This window comes from Amblyomma americanum, chromosome 1 (assembly GCF_052857255.1).
Source record: "Amblyomma americanum isolate KBUSLIRL-KWMA chromosome 1, ASM5285725v1, whole genome shotgun sequence".
NCBI classification, from domain to species: Eukaryota; Metazoa; Arthropoda; class Arachnida; order Ixodida; family Ixodidae; genus Amblyomma; species Amblyomma americanum.
The window spans coordinates 149,153,372-149,171,211 of record NC_135497.1 but is presented as its reverse complement, the minus strand read 5'-3'; the positions used below and the strand labels follow the sequence as shown (position 1 = coordinate 149,171,211).

Below are 17,840 nucleotides of genomic sequence, written 5' to 3'. Positions count from 1 at the left end.
GCAAGAGCGCAATTTACTTGCATAAAGCACTTATTATTACAGCAGAGAATATGGTGTCTCATGAACAGTTGTTGTGAGATATGTTTTGTAATTTGTAAGAACTCGGGTGAAAGGAAAATATGTGCTGTAGTATTGGAAAAATTTTCTGTATTAGATGAGAGTGTGAGAAAATATGCTGCTGTGCTGTCTCTTGCCCCTGTTGCCTGGCATATTCACCCTGTTTCTGCAGCCAAGCCATGTGTCGGCTTTGAGCAGAAATCTCGGTGCCAGGCAGCTGGAGCATGAGACAGAAAAACACCTGTTTCTTCCACACTCTTGGTAAGCAAAATTTCGTCATGCGACTCTTTACATGAATACTAGTATCATATCGACGAAACTACAAAAGGGCTACAACACTTCTACACAGCTAAAAAGTACATCGCATAGATGTTTACAAGATGTTTTAGGATTATATCAGCACAGCTATAAAAGGGCACAAAAACTTCTTGATAGTTAAAAATGGTCTTGCTTAGAAGTCAACAAGATGTCACAGTAAACCTCTTCTAGTCGACAGATAGCGTTGCATTAGCCTAGGCTACAGGAGGTCTTCAAGACATCGGATGGCTTTATAAAAGCTTGGTTAGGTTATGCTTCTTGTAGATGTCAAAACGTCTTGGTGTAGATGACTTATAGATTTCTACAAGCACTTTCTGTGTTTCGTGGGTAATGTATATGTTGCATTATGATTTAGGGCATGACTTTCCAACAGGCTCTTTGTGCTTCAGAATTGGTGACAGTTGTGTTTAGTTGGCTGAATGGTACAAAAGCGGAGATAACATTCTGAAGGCTTGTGCATTGTTTCATTTGGGAAATAGCAAACATAGCGAAAAATCACGAGAATGACTCTGGTAGGTGACGCCCAGAAAGTAACTAACCTAGGAGGCAGGTGGACTAGCTAGGTCACGTGACCTTGCAGCGTCATCACAACCTGCCCATCGGATAGTGAGCAAACTGCCCACCTTGGCAGGTCGAAGTTACATTAATGATTGGCCGCTCAAGAAGGGCAACTTGGGTCGCAGGAGGCCCACTGCTGGGAGCATCGCAGGGCAGTGGCACATCGCCTAACCCCCCGCAGCTTTGCGCCAGGAGGGTAATCACGACTCCCAGGGTTCTAGTAATGTAACGGAGAGAATGACCTTGTGCATATATGGGAATTAACTCATTACGTTATCTCGTCATACTCTTAATGCAGATCTTAAGTGTCCCCTCCAATTTTTTTTATATAAATTAGTTCTAAGGTAATTGTTCGAGAAGGTCACAGTGTGTAGGTTTTGCGGTGTTAGCTGTCATCCACTGATTTTTGTTGGTGCATAAGTCGCAGTTGAAAGCATCTTGTTCATCCATTGGTAAAAGACTGTGTGATTCCAGTGGGCACTAGTGGTCAGGATGGCGGTATTGTTGAGGTACAGAAGTTTTTGACACCACTGAACCTATTGAGCTGGAACTAGCCAAGTGGGCTCTTAGTTGAAAGGATTGCTACAGGGCCTTTGTGTTGGACCAAATAGAGATTTTGCCGTGGCAACCATCCTTGCAGCAGCGGGATCGGAGTGCGAGTGACCAGCCATGCTTCAGGCCATCCGTTACCAGGCGGGCACCCTGGAGATCCTGGACCAGTGGCAGCTGCCCCATGAGAGCCACTACCTGATGCTGGCTGATGCAAAGGCTGTATGGGAGGTCATCCACTCCATGAAGGTCGGCACCGCATGTCCTCTGCCCACACCTTTCAAAGCCCACCTGGCACCCCCTGGGCGAAGCTACTTTTGGGCCCTTCGCTTTATTTATTTACTCAAATACCTGTATATTTCCCTGCTTAGCATTAGAGTAGGTTGGGGCAAAGGAAAATGCAAAACACTTGAATTGCACTGAATTTGCCATCGTAGAAAACACAATGCCCGAATCTAATAGCAACGTACACAATGTAACCCAGACTGGGACTCAGGGACCGAAACAGCAACTGCGAAAAATTTAATGAAATACGTACGCAGAAATTAAAAGTAAAGAAGGGACATGCAACTGTTGGTCTGAAAGGGGTTGGTCTGCAATTTAGAGGTTACTAGAACTGTTGCACCATTCAGTGTGATGTGTTCGGGGCAAGTCTCCAAAGTGGAGTAGGCTTTAAATTAGGCAGTAATTACTGATGCCGTTCATGTGTACACTCTCAGAGAGCTTTGTCCACAAAAGAAACCTCGCTTCACACCAAGGCGAATATTTTTAAAAATTATCATGATTTCAGAAAACTGCATAGATTTCTCCTTGTGGCCTTATAGTTGTGCCCAGGTGGATCTTTACCACTGCTGCTTGCCATTGTTTGTAGGCCTGCTGAGCAACTTGCAGAGCGCATTTCTTGATAGCCGCAGTGACCGTCCAGTGAACGATGAAAAGTTATGTTTCTCCCATTGTGCGTAGGTTATACCTTTGCTTGCGCAAATGACCTTGATGACAAATGACAAACAGCAGCTAGAGCAAAGCTACAAAGGTGGCTACTTGGTTGTACATCTTGAATGTGTCAGGAGCGCTGTACCTTGGCTTTAAGACATGCAGGGTTATGCATGCTATCTGTTCATCTCTGTTTCATCCCCGTTTGTTTAGTGTCTAAGTACGGCATGCCTGATCCGTTTAGACAGTGGAGGCTTAACCAGCTGTCAAGGATAGTGACGGTTTTTGTTCCCTGACAGCGTTCTTGCCAGAATGCCAGATTATAGTAGAATTTTGATGATATGAATTTCAGGATGATACAAAATAAATTCTTTGGCCGGAATGCATTGTGTACAGTGTGGTATTTCTGATGTTCCGAACACTCCCGTGCCCTTAATTACGGATGATGGGAAGGTGCAAGCTGCAACCACACCCTTGAGCACTAAACCCTTCGTGTACATCGCCAGCACCACAATCGCTAGTCGTGCGGTGCGCACTACGAGCATCAGCGGCGGCGCGTGGCCTACACATCGCTGACTCCGCAAGCGCTAGTCGCGCTGTATGCACAAAGAGCAGTGAGCTGTAGACACACGGCCATAAATCAATCTCGTCAGCCATAAACAGATCTGTGTGAATGCACTTACAATGCTTCTGCATGCATACTTTGTTTGTTTTGAATGATACGAATATTCAGATGATGCGAATTTTTTTTGCAACCCTGTGAGATTCGTATCACAGAGATTCTACTGTATACAAAGCACGGTTATGTCCATTATACAGTGTAAGGATTCCTTCATGGAAAGCCTATAGCAGTATGGAGATGACTTGCATTGTCTTTATTTTACTACAGAGTACAAATATTCCAGCGAACAGTTCCTATCTTATATAGAAAAGGCAATGAGCCCAAGTGGCACTTTACGCTTTTGTGCTGTATTTTTTGCATTCATGAATGCGAACTTCATGAATGTGAATGAATGTGGCTTCGTGAATGTGAACAGGTCATGCAAGGAATTGTCTCCAGTTCTTTTCATTCCCACAGTAGCTCTGCTGTTAGCGTTTCAGTAACAGCTGTTAGCACTGTCAGCAGATCACTCGCTACCGTCAACGTTGAAGCTATATATATAAACTTCAAAAGTTTTGTTTGGTTTACTTAATTAATTTAAATACTGTTGGTTGTGCAACAATCCTTGGAAGGAACCACTGTCTCACCAGTATTGTTGCAAGACTTTTCCAGAGGAGACTCTAGACACATGGCTGTCTTCAAATTCTGCACAGAAAGATGAGATATTGGTTCTTTTAGGCTAGAACAGTCGTGTTCAGCAACCATGGTCTTCTAGAAAACTTATGGTTAAGATATATCCATTAGGTGCCTCTATATTTATGGGGAACGAAGTTGCTGGAGTCGTTGTACAGCTGAAATACCTAAAAATAACCTAGCTATTTAGTCAAAAGTTGCGCCAAGTGTTGGGCAGAATTTTGTCTCGTCACGCATCATAATTGGAATAGAAGAAATGAAGTCACTGACCAGGTAAAAGGAGAGAGAATTGGCGTTTCAAAGCCTGTAAGGGTTCAGTCAACGAGGAGCCTGTAAGGGCTCTGAAAGCACTTTCCGCCTTCTTTTACATGGTCATTGATCGCATTAATTTTGTGTACAGTATAAGTATTTAGTCAAGCAGGTGTCTGGATTATTCATCCCTTAAGGATAAGCATAAGAATGCACATCTGAGCACTTACTGCATTATGTGAGGCCTTGCAGTGCGAATTTTCTGTGGCACTGTTTAGCACCTGCCTGCTCTTTCAGTGCATCAGGCATCTGCACTGGGGTAGTGCTGGTAGCGGGACATCAAAGAAAGCACCGCGAAATAACAAGGTACAAAACACTCGACTGCAGGTGCAGGGTGCGCCAGCCATTGCCATGGTGGCTGCCCTCGGCCTGGCTGTAGAGCTTACGCGATCCCAGCTGCCTTCAAGTCGAGCGGACCTGGCTGCCCTTGTACACAAGTGGCTGGACTACCTCAGCACATCTCGCCCGACGGCTGTCAACCTGGCCAACATGGCCGACCACCTGGGCTGCAAGGCTGACACACTTGCCAAAAATGAAGGGCTCTCCGTGGAGGCGATGCGCGATGCGTAAGAAGCTGTAGCTCTGCTTCAGACTCTGCTTTGCTTTGTTCATCACTAAAGCTTGTCATAAGCACTGGGATTACCAGGATAAGGATTTGACTGAAATCGTGAAGCAGAAAAACATAAAAAGTCTGGACATATTTTGGGACAATCATTGTGTGTGAGAGCTTTAAGATTTTTTTTTTTTGCCTTCAGATATTCTTAGATGAAGTAGCATGGAATCTTTGTGGTATTCTTTGCACCAAAGTGCATGTATCTGTTACTTTCTTCAGTGGAGGAATATGATTAGAAACATCTCCAGGACCTCTTTGCTAAGGTTGTGCCTTTTGTCCTATGTTGTATTCTTGGAGGCGGAAGGACCGTTTGACTTATATGGAGGTGACAGGCAGAATTCCGAGTGCTTGTTTCTTGCCCAGGCCATAGGGTCTGTTTTAATTCCATGCTTCCAAAAGCCGCCACGGTGGCTCAGTGGTATGGTGCTTGGCTACTGACGTGAAAGGCACTGGTTCGATCCCAGCCACAGCAGTCGAATTTTGATGGAGGCGACATTCGAGAGGCCCATGTGCTGAGCGATGTCAGTGCACGTTAAACAACCCCAGGTGGTCGAAATTACCTGAGCCTTCCACTACGGTGTCCCTCATAGCCCGAGTCGCCTTGGGATGTTAAACTGCATAAACAAACAAAGAAACAAGCTTACTTCCCGATACTGTACACCTCTATGGTTAGGACAGTGCTTGTTGCAGTTTCTTGTAGCAAGAGTGAGCAATGAAGGGCTAGCTGGTATGACATGATTACAAAACATAAAACTGCGCAGGGGACAAGACACAGGATAGAAGCAAACAGGACGAGCTCACACTAACAACTGATCTGTTGGAGCAAAACCGCTTTCCTTGAAAAGCAAAACGCATGCGCCACAAACACTTAAAGCACCACACCCAGCGAAATCATCCTATCAAACCAAGAAAGTGAAGCTCTTTCTTATACAGGTGTATCGATGCCACACCAACATACTTATCAGGCCCAGAACTTGCAATGTGCAAGGCTTCAATGATATCACGCGCCTTTTTGTCCCTTGAAAATAATCGGAAGAAAGCAGGATGTGGAATTGACCACAAATCCAAGTACATGCCCTGCAGAACAAAAGTTGTTTATAAGATTCCTCTCAGCTGCGGTTCCGTATATGTAGGGCGGACGGGTCGTTGCGTTGATAAGCGTCTTCAAGAGCACATGAACTCGTTGACCTCGGATTGTAGGCAGCACCTGCCAAAACACTGGCACTCTAGTGAAAAGAATAAAAAAGGAAAATAACAATGCACGCCACTTCTCATGCATAAAAAATTATAGGCCGTGCAAATGACAAAAAGGCACGTGAAATCATTGAAGCCTTGCTCATTGTATGTTCTGGGCCTGATAAGTGTGTTAGTGAGGCATTGATACTCCTGTATAAGAAAGAGCTTCACTTTCTTGGTTTGATAAGATGATTTCACTGGGTGTGGTGCGTTGAGTGTTTGTGGCACATGCGTTTTGCTTTTGAAGGAAAGCAGTTTCGCTCAAATAAAGCACTTGTTAGTCTGAGCTCGTGCTGTTTGCTTCTATCCTGTGTCTTGTCCCCTGCTCAGTTTTATGTTTTGTATTCTTGTAGTAGCTCTGTGGCAGCAAATGTCACCTTTAATTCCTTCACTAGGGCTGCTACCTTGTTGCGATTCCCTGCTTAATACTTTGCTGCTCTTAGAAATGTATCTCAGTGAGCCACTACTGATCCAGGAGGCAAGGGAAGGCTTGTAGTGGAGATGAAAACCAGGTGTTACCGCACATAATTCGAGAGCATTTCAGACTCAAATTTGTTAATTGTAGAATGCATGCCGCGAATCTCCTCTGGCACGCGGTGCAGTGTGTGGGCAATGGAAGTAAGGGAACCCTTAGGTTTGAGATCTGGTGGAGCAGCTTCCATATCTGAAGCTTGGGCAGTCATTACGATTGTCAGTCTTTCATAGTCTCGCCCACTGGATCAGAATTCTTGGCAAGAATTCATAAATCGGTGCCGAATTGTCCCACCGGCCGTTTCTTTTGCAAAGCTGGCTCTGAGAGTCGGAAGCCAGTGGAAGGATCCATTCAGTGTGAGGCAGAAGCATGTTGACTACAGAACAGAGAAAGGAATCAGTTGTGTTCAGTTCAAAGTTAATGGCTGAGTCATCCACATGTGCGTGAAGAAAAAAAGACTGACTAATTTTCCAGGGCAATCAGTGTAAATTCGGGACAAGAAACTTGAGAAGAATTTGGTGCAGATAGCTTGCCAGGTGTCTAGTGGTAGCAAGCACAATTATTGGGGCACTTCAAAATTGGCGCATGTACCTAAAATCCCAGCTCTAGTCATGTTTGAACTTCCTCGTGCCTTTGTCAACTGCAACACTCAATAGAAGCCAGCGTAAAATGACACTGAAGACAAATTGAAGCTGTCCTCTACCGATGAATTAAGGTGTTCTAACCACAGGGATACTGTTTTCACTTGAAACGGAGCTTTGCCAAGCTATAGAAGAGACCACAAAATTAAGCACAGGTGTCACCATCACTGCCCCGATTTCAGAAGCAAATTGCGGTGACATCAAGACAGTTTTTTGCGAGAGGACCCCAGAGACTACACTACACCACCATTCACTTTCTAACAGCGGTCATGGTGTCATCATTGGTGTAGACATCGAGTGCTTCAATTGAGGGGTGGGAAAATTTTTAAATCCGGTTTCCTCAGCCATAAATGTGTCTCTTGAGCCTGCTTGAGCCTAGCCGGAAAAGAGCCATAGAGTCTATTGTTGCTGAGAACAGCAGCTGAATGGAGCTGCCATCTGTGTCCCTTTGGAGCCGACATCAGAAATCCTTGCTTGCTCTTTTTTATTTGCATTTGTGTTTAAATAGTGAAGGTACATTTGACAATAATAATATCTGTAGAACACTAAGTAACAATATCTATCAGTTGATGGAGGACACTCCATGCTAAAACAGCTTGAGAAATAAACAACTCGATTGGAGACTCAAGCACATAGTCTCGTTTACAAATTGGGCAGCAGAAGCAAGGATATTCACAAGAATTCTCAGTTCCATGAAATATCGACAATAGTTAAATGCCAGCAGCACAAAAAAAAAAAAAAACGCTGTTTGATATAAGACACTTTTCATTTACGCTTGAAACCATTTTCTTGAATTGTTTCCACTAAGCTTATATACTGCTGACCCCTTTCCATTCTTTCACCAGCAGCAGAAGAAAAAAAGCCTTTTCTAGATTTGGGCCAAATTATTGAATAGTGTTTTCTCGGCTTAAATTGCTTGAGCTGCTGGCCTTTCAGTCATTTTTCCGTGCAGAGAAGGACTTTTGGCTGTTATTTTTCATGAGGTAGCATGGCTGAGTTATATGTGACAGTGGAGGAAAGCCTTTGAGGGAAGTTGGAGCCTGGAAACTTGAACATGTTCGAAAAGTTTTCCCAACTGACGGGACATGGAAGCTTGCATAGTGGGCATTGTGCGATGGCTAATTTTGAATGCAGAGTCAAGTAAAGTAAATAATGCAGCTGACAGCATGTGCAGTACTCCTTACATGGCAGCCTTTGTGATTGCTCGTCACTGCTTGCACTCAGCCGTTTCCCATCTCCACTCTGGTGCTAGCTAGATAGCTCCGGTTGCAACAAATCAAGTCCTCTCAAACTGCCCCTCTCTTTACGGTCCTGCATTAGCTGGGAAAGGGAGAGGGCAGCCCATCATTAGCGATCCACACTGTGGGAAATGAACAAATGTTTTTTTTTTCTTCGTACGGTGGCGTTTTAGAGAGGAGCATTAGCCAGCCATGCCAGCAGCTGGCCCCATAGCATAAGCCGCGTCTCCCTGCTAGTGGTGCTATATCGCAACAAGAGAGTGAACATGGGTGTCCAAAAGACTCCCATTGCAATGCGAATGGTGTGGCTGGCATTAAAGTAGAGGCAATGCAAAACACGCACGTGTGCTTTGTCATATCAGTGCAGATTAAAGATTCCCGGGTGGTCAAAATTTTTCTGGAGACCTCCCACTACCGCACCTCTCTCTCTCTTTCTTCTTTCACTCCCTCCTTTATCCCTTCCCTTATGGCGTGGTTCAGGTGTGGGGAGGTGTTCGCCGATATGCGAGACAGATACTGCACCACTTCCTTTTCGTCACAAACCACTAATACAGGCAGCATTGACTCAGTGCCTGCTGTTCTGTTGCTCATGCATCTTCCAGAAGTGTATTTATCTTCCTGTCTAGGATGGTGGATTTGAACTATTATTATTCAAAATAATCCTTGTCCTCACTGCACGCCCTTGATGTGAAAAGGAGTGAGGGGAACCATGAATTGCACGTTTTGTCTTTCACCTGGGCTTTGTTTTGTTCTCAAATGAGGCTGAATGAGTGTCAATGTGTTGAGGTTGCACATTGGTCCGCTGTCCACGCAGAATCTGTGCTGAGGCAGAAGACATGCTAGCCGCAGACTGGCCGCCAACCAAGCCGTTGGCCTGTACGGAGCAGAGCACATGGTGGCCAACTGTCGGGCAGCGGCTGGCGACGGCAAACTGGGCGTGCTCACCCATTGCAACGCGGGCACCTTGGCCACGGCGGGTTACGGCACTGCACTCGGTGAGGAGGCCAAGGCGTTGCTGTCAGAGGAAGTGTCAGTCTTTAGATGCTTTATTTACATAGCGGAAAGCAATTTGAAGCATGGTTGCTCCATTTGGAGGAGCGCAATAGCGTGGCTGCACGGCATTCGCAGTTTCATGTACGCGAAGTGGTCGATTAAATCCTCATGTCATTGCAAATATCCACCAGCACAGGTATGATGCAGGGTTCCTTACCAGTGAAAGCACAGCGGGCAACTTCAGCAAACCTATTGGCAATACTGAGGGAGTGGCAACCGCCGTAATATAGTGCAAGGTTGACCGCAATGCTGGCCCAGTGGTTTGGGCCTTCGTCTCTCATTTGGGAGGTGCGGGGTTTGATCCCCAATGCCACCGGATACCCATTGGGGATGGGTACAAGCTTTTTCCTGGCCTAGAGCTTGGCTTAACGGCGAAAAAAGGCTTGGAAAATTGGTCCTTGACCTTGTCTTGTGTGGATGATAAAATAACTTGTGCCATGGTGCGCTTCAGCAACCAGTCACGATGGTGAGATGTTTAAAAGGTTTGAAAATTTTGAGTAGGCAGTGGGTAACGTGAAACCGCAGAACTTACTACATATGTCTCCTTCAGCGCGAAGGCAGGGAAGGCAGGTGAGTTGACTTTAGGAAGTAACGGCATAGCTTCTAGAGTAATGGGGGAGATTGGTTTATGGTTTATGGGGATTTACCGTCCCAAAGCGACTCACGCTATGAGGGACACCGCAGTGAAGGGCTCCGGCAATTTCGACCACCTGGGGTTCTTTAACCTGCACTGACATTGCGCAGTACACAAGCCACTAGAATTTCGCCTTCACCGAAATTCGACCTTCGCGGCCAGGATCGAACCCGCGTCTTTCGGGTCAGCAGCCGAGAGCCATAACCACTGAGCCACTGTGGCAGCTTGTAGTAGGATTGAAATGTAGACAGAATTGTAATCGAAGAGTCAGAATACTTCCTTCCACGAACACTGGAACAGGAAGTGAATGTAAAAGAGCCCGGATGGGGTGACTGAAAATTAAACTTGCTTAATAAATTGTGCCCATCCTGGTAGTATCTGAGATGCAGAAGTCTTAGGCAAGAGGAGAGGTAGTGTTCATTGGAGGGTAAGGTCTTTAAATTAGCCTAGTCTGGAATTAAATCTAGGAACAGTTGCGAGGAGGAAGCAGTGAAACAAGTTGGCGGTGAGGGAAAAGTGCAGCAGCTCTGGATCTCGCTTGATATTAATATCTCATTTGAAGCTAAGGACAACGCAGTGAGCTATAGAAAGAAAAATGCTAGGCGTAACGTTAAGAAATCGGGAGCGCGCAGAGTGGGTGAAGGAACAAACGTGTGTTAATGACATCCTAACCGAAATCAATAGGAAAAAATGGGCTTGGGCAGGGCATGTAATGCGAATGCAAGATGATAGCTGGTCCTCAATTGTAATGGAGTGGATTGCAAGAGAAGGCAAGCCTAGCAAGGGGTGGCAGAAAGGTAGGTGGGCGGATGAGATTTAGAAGTTTGCAGGGATAGGGTGGCCACAGCTGGGCTGAGGAGAGGGTTAATTGGAAAGACATGGGAGAGGCCTTTGGCCTGCGGTGGGTGTAGTCAGGATGATGATGATGGTGATAGAAAGGGGGACATTGCATCGCGTACTACACCCACTGAATGGGACAAGCTTACCAATATGAGTGCAGTGTGTGCAGTAGATGTTAAGAGGTAGGGCAGCTGGTTGTGGTGCCGACTAGCTTCCCAAAAACTTAAGAACTTGATTAAGAACTGCCAGAGCATGAAAGTCCTAACACAAATGAAATGATTTGCTCTCTGTTGAGTGTCACAGATAAGGTAACACTAGCTGAGCCGTTTAAGTGGCGTACGGATGATTAACTGGGAGCGTGGATGCAAGTTAAGACAAGATAAGCCATGAGGAGAAGCGATGTGTAGACATTAAGAGACGAAGATGGCAACATCATTGCCTATATGAGGAAGGTAGTTAAAGTGGCAGGGCAAGCTAGAGTAAACAGAGTACTAACATTTGAAGTAGTGGCCCCAAAGAAATGAAAGTTTTGGTTGAGAAAGTAAGGAAAGCTGTGAAATCGATGCTGAGCGGAAGAAGCTGAAAGTGGGGATCGGATAACTAGAGACCTGTTGGAGGACAGTGGGGACATTGTGCTAGAAAATCTTGTCATTCTGTACATGCAGTGTCTCACGACCTTGACTGTACTAGAAGTATGGAAGAAGTCTTGAATAATTTCAATCTATAGGAAGGACGATATAGAGCACTAATTGCTTAGCTTGCTACCTATTGCTTACAAGATATTTATTGAGGCGACTGGTAATGGGATCGGTACATTAAAATTCACACAGCCAGTTCGACAACTTACAGTAATCATGCCATCAATCGGGCTATAAAGAAATGAAGAAAATATGATAAATTCTTACGTATAGTCTTCGTAGATTCATTATCGTCATCATCATCAGCCTGACTACGTCCAGGCAGGACAGAGGCCTCTCCCATAGCTCTCTAATTAACCCTACCCTGTGTCAGCTGCAGCCACCTTACCCACGCAAACTTTTTTTTTAATTGGCCGCCTAACTTTCTGCCGCCCCCTGCTTAAAAATAATGCAGAAAAAAAAAAACCAAGGCACACTCCAGTTCTCAAAAGCAGTGCACTGGTGTCCCTCCAGAGAAATATATACAGTAGAATCTCAGTGGTACGAAACCTCATGGGGTTGCTAAAAATATTCATGTTATCTGAAATTCATATCATCCAAAAGGAACAAAATTCATATGCAGAAGCACTGGGAATGCATTTGCAGAGATTTCTTTTCGGCTGATGGAATTTACTGCCGTGCGCCACTTCTCACTCGAGACGTCGCCGTTGTGCAGGCTGAGTGCCGCCTCTCACATGCTCATAGTTCGCACCGCTCAACTGCATGGCAATCCCGGCATAGGCAATGTACAGGCAGCACTTAATGTTCGAGGGTGTGATCACGACTTGCACATTTGTATCATCCACACAGTGGGGCGGAAGAGTGTTCGGAAGATCCAAATTCCTGCACATTGTACATACAATGCGCTCTGCCCAGGGAATTGTGAGGATTTGTATCAGGCGGAATCGCATCGTCGAGATGCTACTCTATTACTGTATTTTCCGAAAAACATTTGCAAGTCACATCGGTATACTAGATGCACCTGTCCATTCTGTAAGTGCTGTAAAAACGCACTGAGGATCCTTTAATTGTTTAAACACTGTGGCAAATACACCTTGTGGCAGCTGTGTTGCCCAGACGATCGTCGAGCTCTGGCTAGCGTGTCTTCTCCCCACGGTCTGCCTTTGTTTTATGTCGCCTTCATAGACCTAAGCATTCTTGTGGCTTTGTGCTTGTCTCTGATAGTTTTTTTCACTTGTGTCAGACTTCTCTGCTCTCCAGTTCCCAGTCTCCAGTGCAAACGCCACGCAACTTTAATTTTGCGTCGTAGCTCCTTCAACTCGCAGCTAATGTCGTGTTGAGCAAGAACAGTGCACGATGCATGCAAAGCCAAATGGAAATGATACTGACAGAACTGATGCCGAAGTCGAAACTTGGGAGAGCTTGGCTGGACTGGATGCAGCGGCCGACTCATTTAATTGCGAGATTATGCGATTCTCCCATAAGGTAACATTTAAAGATTCACTAAATTTTTTCTTCTTGGACATGTCAATTTTATTTTCAAGCATAGTCGCTGGGAACAGGAAATGATGATGTGCAATGGCACGTCATTTTTGGCTGTGTAAATTGCACTGTTGTACAATGCATATCGACCAAAAGGTACAGAAAAAAAAAGCGGATTGTACACCGGAAAATACAGTAACAGCTGCATCCTACTAATACTCATCCAAAGCATGGAAGGTAGGGAAAGGGCTTTAAGTAAAATTTAAGAGCAGTGCAGTTGAAAAGAAGACTGCCCGAGTAGTGCTGAGACAGAGAGGAGCACGGATTCGGTAACACCCTTGAGTTAGTGACATCCTAGTAGAAATGAGAATAAAAGAGGCTGATGAAGGAAATGTGGAGACCGGATCACTGGTGGACCCTTAAGGGGGACATGACATGGTCTCCCAACACATCGTGCTTTTACGTTGCTGCTACTAGCCACGACGTTATCATATATACTTTTTAAAAATTTAGGGCTCTCACAGGGTTGCAAAAAAAATTCGCATCATCTGAATATTCGTATCATTCAAAACAAACAAAGTACGCATGCAGAAGCATTGTAAGTGCATTCACACAGATCTGCTTATGGCTGACGAGATTGATTTATGGCCGTGTGTCTACAGCTCACTGCTCTCTGTGCATACAGCGCGACTAGCGCTTGCGAAGTCAGCGATGTGTAGGCCACGCGCCTCCGCTGATGCTCGTAGTGCGCACCGCACGACTAGCCATTGTGGTGCTGGCGATGTACACGAAGGGTTTAGTGCTCGAGGGTGTGGTTGCAGCTTGCACCTTCCCATCATCCGTAATTAAGGGCACGGGAGTGTTCGGAACATCAGAAATACCACACTGTACACAATGCATTCCGGCCAAAGTATTTATTTTGTATCATCCTGAAATTCATATCATCAAAATTCTACTATAATCTGGCATTCTGGCAAGAACGCTGTCAGGGAACAAAAACCGTCACTATCCTTGACAGCTGGTTAAGCCTCCACTGTCTAAACGGATCAGGCATGCCGTACTTAGACACTAAAACAGACAGGGATGAAACAGAGATGAACAGATAGCATGCATAACCCTGCATGTCTTAAAGCCAAGGTACAGCGCTCCTGACACATTCAAGATGTACAACCAAGTAGCCACCTTTGTAGCTTTGCTCTAGCTGCTGTTTGTCATTTGTCATCAAGGTCATTTGCGCAAGCAAAGGTATAACCTACGCACAATGGGAGAAACATAACTTTTCATCGTTCACTGGACGGTCACTGCGGCTCTCAAGAAATGCGCTCTGCAAGTTGCTCAGCAGGCCTACAAACAATGGCAAGCAGCAGTGGTGGTAAAGATCCACCTGGGCACAACTATAAGGCCACAAGGAGAAATCTATGCAGTTTTCTGAAATCATGATAATTTTTAAAAATATTTGCCTTGGTGTGAAGCGAGGTTTCTTTTGTGGACAAAGCTCTCTGAGAGTGTACACATGAACGGCATCAGTAATTACTGCCTAATTTAAAGCCTACTCCATTTGGAGACTCGCCCCGAACACATCACACTGAATGGTGCAACAGTTCTAGTAACCTCTAAATTGCAGACCAACCCCTTTCAGACCAACATTTGCGTGTCCCTTCTTTACTTTTAATTTCTGCGTACGTATTTCATTAAATTTTTCATAGTGGCTGTTTCAGTCCCCGAGTCCCAGTCTGGGTTACTTTGTGTACGTTGCTATTAGATTCAGGCATTGTGTTTTCTATGATGGCAAATTCAGTGCAATTCAAGTGTTTTGCATTTTCCTTTGCCCCAACCTACTCTAATGCTAAGCAGGGAAATATACAGGTATTTGAGTAAATAAATAAAGCGAAGGGCCCAAAAGTAGCTTTGCCCAGGGGGTGCCAGGCGGGCTTTGAAAGCTGTGGGCAGAGGACATGCGGTGCCGACCTTCATGGAGTGGATGGCCTCCCATACAGCCTTTGCATCGGCCAGCATCAGGTAGTGGCTCTCATGGGGCAGCCGCCACTGGTCCAGGATCTCCAGGGTGCCCGCCTGGTACCGGATGGCCTGAAGCATGGCTGGTCACTCGCATTCCGATCCCGCTGCTGCAAGGATGGTTGCCACGGCAAAATCTCTATTTGGTCCAACACAAAGGCCCTGTAGCAATCCTTTCAACTAAGAGCCCACTTGGCTTGTTCCAGCTCAATAGGTTCAGTGGTGTCAAAAACTTCTGTACCTCAACAATACTGCCATCCTGACCACTAGTGCCCACTGGAATCACACAGTCTTTTACCAATGGATGAACAAGATGCTTTCAACTGCGACTTATGCACCAACAAAAATCAGTGGATGACAGCTAACACCGCAAAACCTACACACTGTGACCTTCTCGAACAATTACCTTAGAACTAATTTATATAAAAAAAATTGGAGGGGACACTTAAGATCTGCATTAAGAGTATGACGAGATAACGTAATGAGTTAATTCCCATATATGCACAAGGTCACTCTCTCCGTTACATTACTAGAACCCTGGGAGTCGTGATTACCCTCCTGGCGCAAAGCTGCGGGGGTTAGGCGATGTGCCACTGCCCTGCGATGCTCCCAACAGTGGGCCTCCTGCGACCCAAGTTGCCCTTCTTGAGCGGCCAATCATTAATGTAACTTCGACCTGCCAAGGTGGGCAGTTTGCTCACTATCCGATGGGCAGGTTGTGATGACGCTGCAAGGTCACGTGACCTAGCTAGTCCACCTGCCTCCTAGGTTAGTTACTTTCTGGGCGTCACCTACCAGAGTCATGCTCGTGATTTTTCGCTATGTTTGCTATTTCCCAAATGAAACAATGCACAAGCCTTCAGAATGTTATCTCCGCTTTTGTACCATTCAGCCAACTAAACACAACTGTCACCAATTCTGAAGCACAAAGAGCCTGTTGGAAAGTCATGCCCTAAATCATAATGCAACATATACATTACTAAGCAGCCAAGACATACCATATCAGTACAGTATACACAACAAGGCAATAAATAACATGTCCAATTGTAACGAGTAGTATGAACAAGGAACCGACATAGTCGTGTAGAAAAAATGCCGAGGGCTGCCGCGTCATCTACGGAAGTAGTATTTTTTCGGTCGCAACTACCTGGCTCTTAAATTCCTGCACTGCTAACTTTGCCTCCGCAAAGAGTTGTAATGGTTTCTAATATGCTAAATCAATAAAAAAAGTAAGTACAGAACACAAGTAAAACAACTTTTGCTAGATATAGCATTGTGTTGGCCTGCGTTGGGCTCTATGACAAGTAAGAAAATAACGTCATTTCGCCCTACCCACAGGTTAATGTGTTTGCCTGTTGTGTTAAACTGAGTACACTTTACATTTCCTTCTCATAAAGATCGAGAGATACAGGACAAATCAACAAGATCATTTTTATAAAGAAGCAACGTTCGATGAAAAGGGATGCATTCACTGTGAAATGGAGTAAAATGTTTTTTTCCTTAGTGCTTCAAATTTTCTGCATGATAACTAGCCACATTCTGTGGACAAAACACAGAGATACTGTTGTAGCAAACTCCTTCCGTAAGCTGTTTTTATTGAAGCCCTCACTAATATATTCCACACCAATTGTTCGCCTTTTAGCATACAATTCCCTTATCCACCCGCTATTGGAATATGCCGTAATTACCTGGGACCCTTTCACCTTAACCAACATTAAAAAACTAGAACGAGTACAGCATGAGGTAGTTAGGTTTCTTTACAATTTATACAGCCGTACATCTGTCAGCCAGCTCCTGAAACAAAGTGGATTACCCCCAGTGGCTGCGCAATGGTGTCTGCCGATTAAAGTTTCTTTTTCAGCTAGTGAATGGTCATTATAAAATTAATACTTCCAAATTTTTTGCTTACACTTCAGGCTATAACACAAGACAAAGGCACGTTTTCACAATAACTTCTTTGAACACACGAAATAACTGTTTTGAGATATTCTTTTTTCCTGAGACAATTTCAGACTGGATTAACCTAAATAACGAGATTATTACCCAGAATTCTTTAGTGATGTTCGAAAAATGCCTGCAAATGTTATGAATTTCAGTGTTTCTACACTTTTACATTTGATGTATACTTACCCTGCTATTATTTTGTTTAAAATCAGTTGCTGGGCGAGTTGGTACTTCATGCTAACATTCACAGCGCAAGACGAACACGGACACGAGGGGAGACACCACAAAGCGCCGCTTCAACAAAAGTTTATTGCTGTGGCGTACAGCAGGCATGCGCAGCAACGAAAAGGTACAATCATGAGCATCTTGTAGCGGCGCCACATCGCAAGCGAACACATCATTTTCTGCACACGACAAAAAAAGGAAAAAACAAAAAGCTAAAAAAACCTAAAAAGCAGTACGCGCACAACAACGTCGAAGCCATAATACTCATTCCGAAATTCGCAAGATATGACGCTCCTCATCACTTAACAGCAATGATGGAGTGCTGACACAGTGATCCCTTTTTTTTGCAATCTCTGCAGCCTCAGCAATCTCCCTGGCTGTTTTGCTTATGTACTTGTGAAGGATGGTGGTTCCTCCCAAAGAAGGACCACGTTCCTTGCACTGTTGGCAATCACGGCAGTGTATGCCGAGATGACGAGATGCCCCGATGACGCTGTTGTTATGTTCCATGAGCCTCTCGTTGAGGCACCTGCCTGTTTGGCCAATGTAGGCTCGTCCGCAGGGCAATGGAATCGAGTACACCACGTTTCTCGCGCACTTCACAAATGGCTGCCTGTGTCAGCAACTCCTGCGCTGTTAGGCACAGGCAGCCATGTGTGAAGTGCGCGAGAAACGTCACAGGCAGCCATTTGTGAAGTGCGCGAGAAACGTGGTGTACTCGATTCCATTGCCCTGCGGACGAGCCTACATTGGCCAAACAGGCAGGTGCTTCGACGTTGTTGTGCGCGTA

At 45.1% G+C, this 17,840-nt stretch overlaps 1 protein-coding gene and 2 long non-coding RNA genes across 3 annotated transcripts in view; 1 reads left to right on the top strand and 2 right to left on the bottom strand.

Moving 5' to 3' along the window:
- The window catches only part of LOC144113904 (uncharacterized), a 41,294-nt gene that overhangs the window by 23,090 nt on the left and 364 nt on the right, over window positions 1–17,840 (bottom strand). The gene's annotated exons all lie outside the window — the stretch shown is intronic.
- On the top strand, window positions 741–14,892 carry LOC144113894 (uncharacterized). The gene is made up of 4 exons (XM_077647277.1): window positions 741–1,731; window positions 4,346–4,584; window positions 9,033–9,407; window positions 14,782–14,892. Exons 1-3 carry the CDS (start codon window positions 1,603–1,605, stop codon window positions 9,274–9,276), a joined length of 612 nt encoding a protein of 203 aa, XP_077503403.1. The 5' UTR covers window positions 741–1,602; the 3' UTR covers window positions 9,277–9,407; window positions 14,782–14,892.
- On the bottom strand, window positions 13,765–17,806 carry LOC144113903 (uncharacterized). The gene is made up of 2 exons (XR_013310905.1): window positions 17,012–17,806; window positions 13,765–14,991 (listed from the first exon to the last, which is right to left on the bottom strand). It is a non-coding gene; the product is annotated as an uncharacterized LOC144113903 (long non-coding RNA).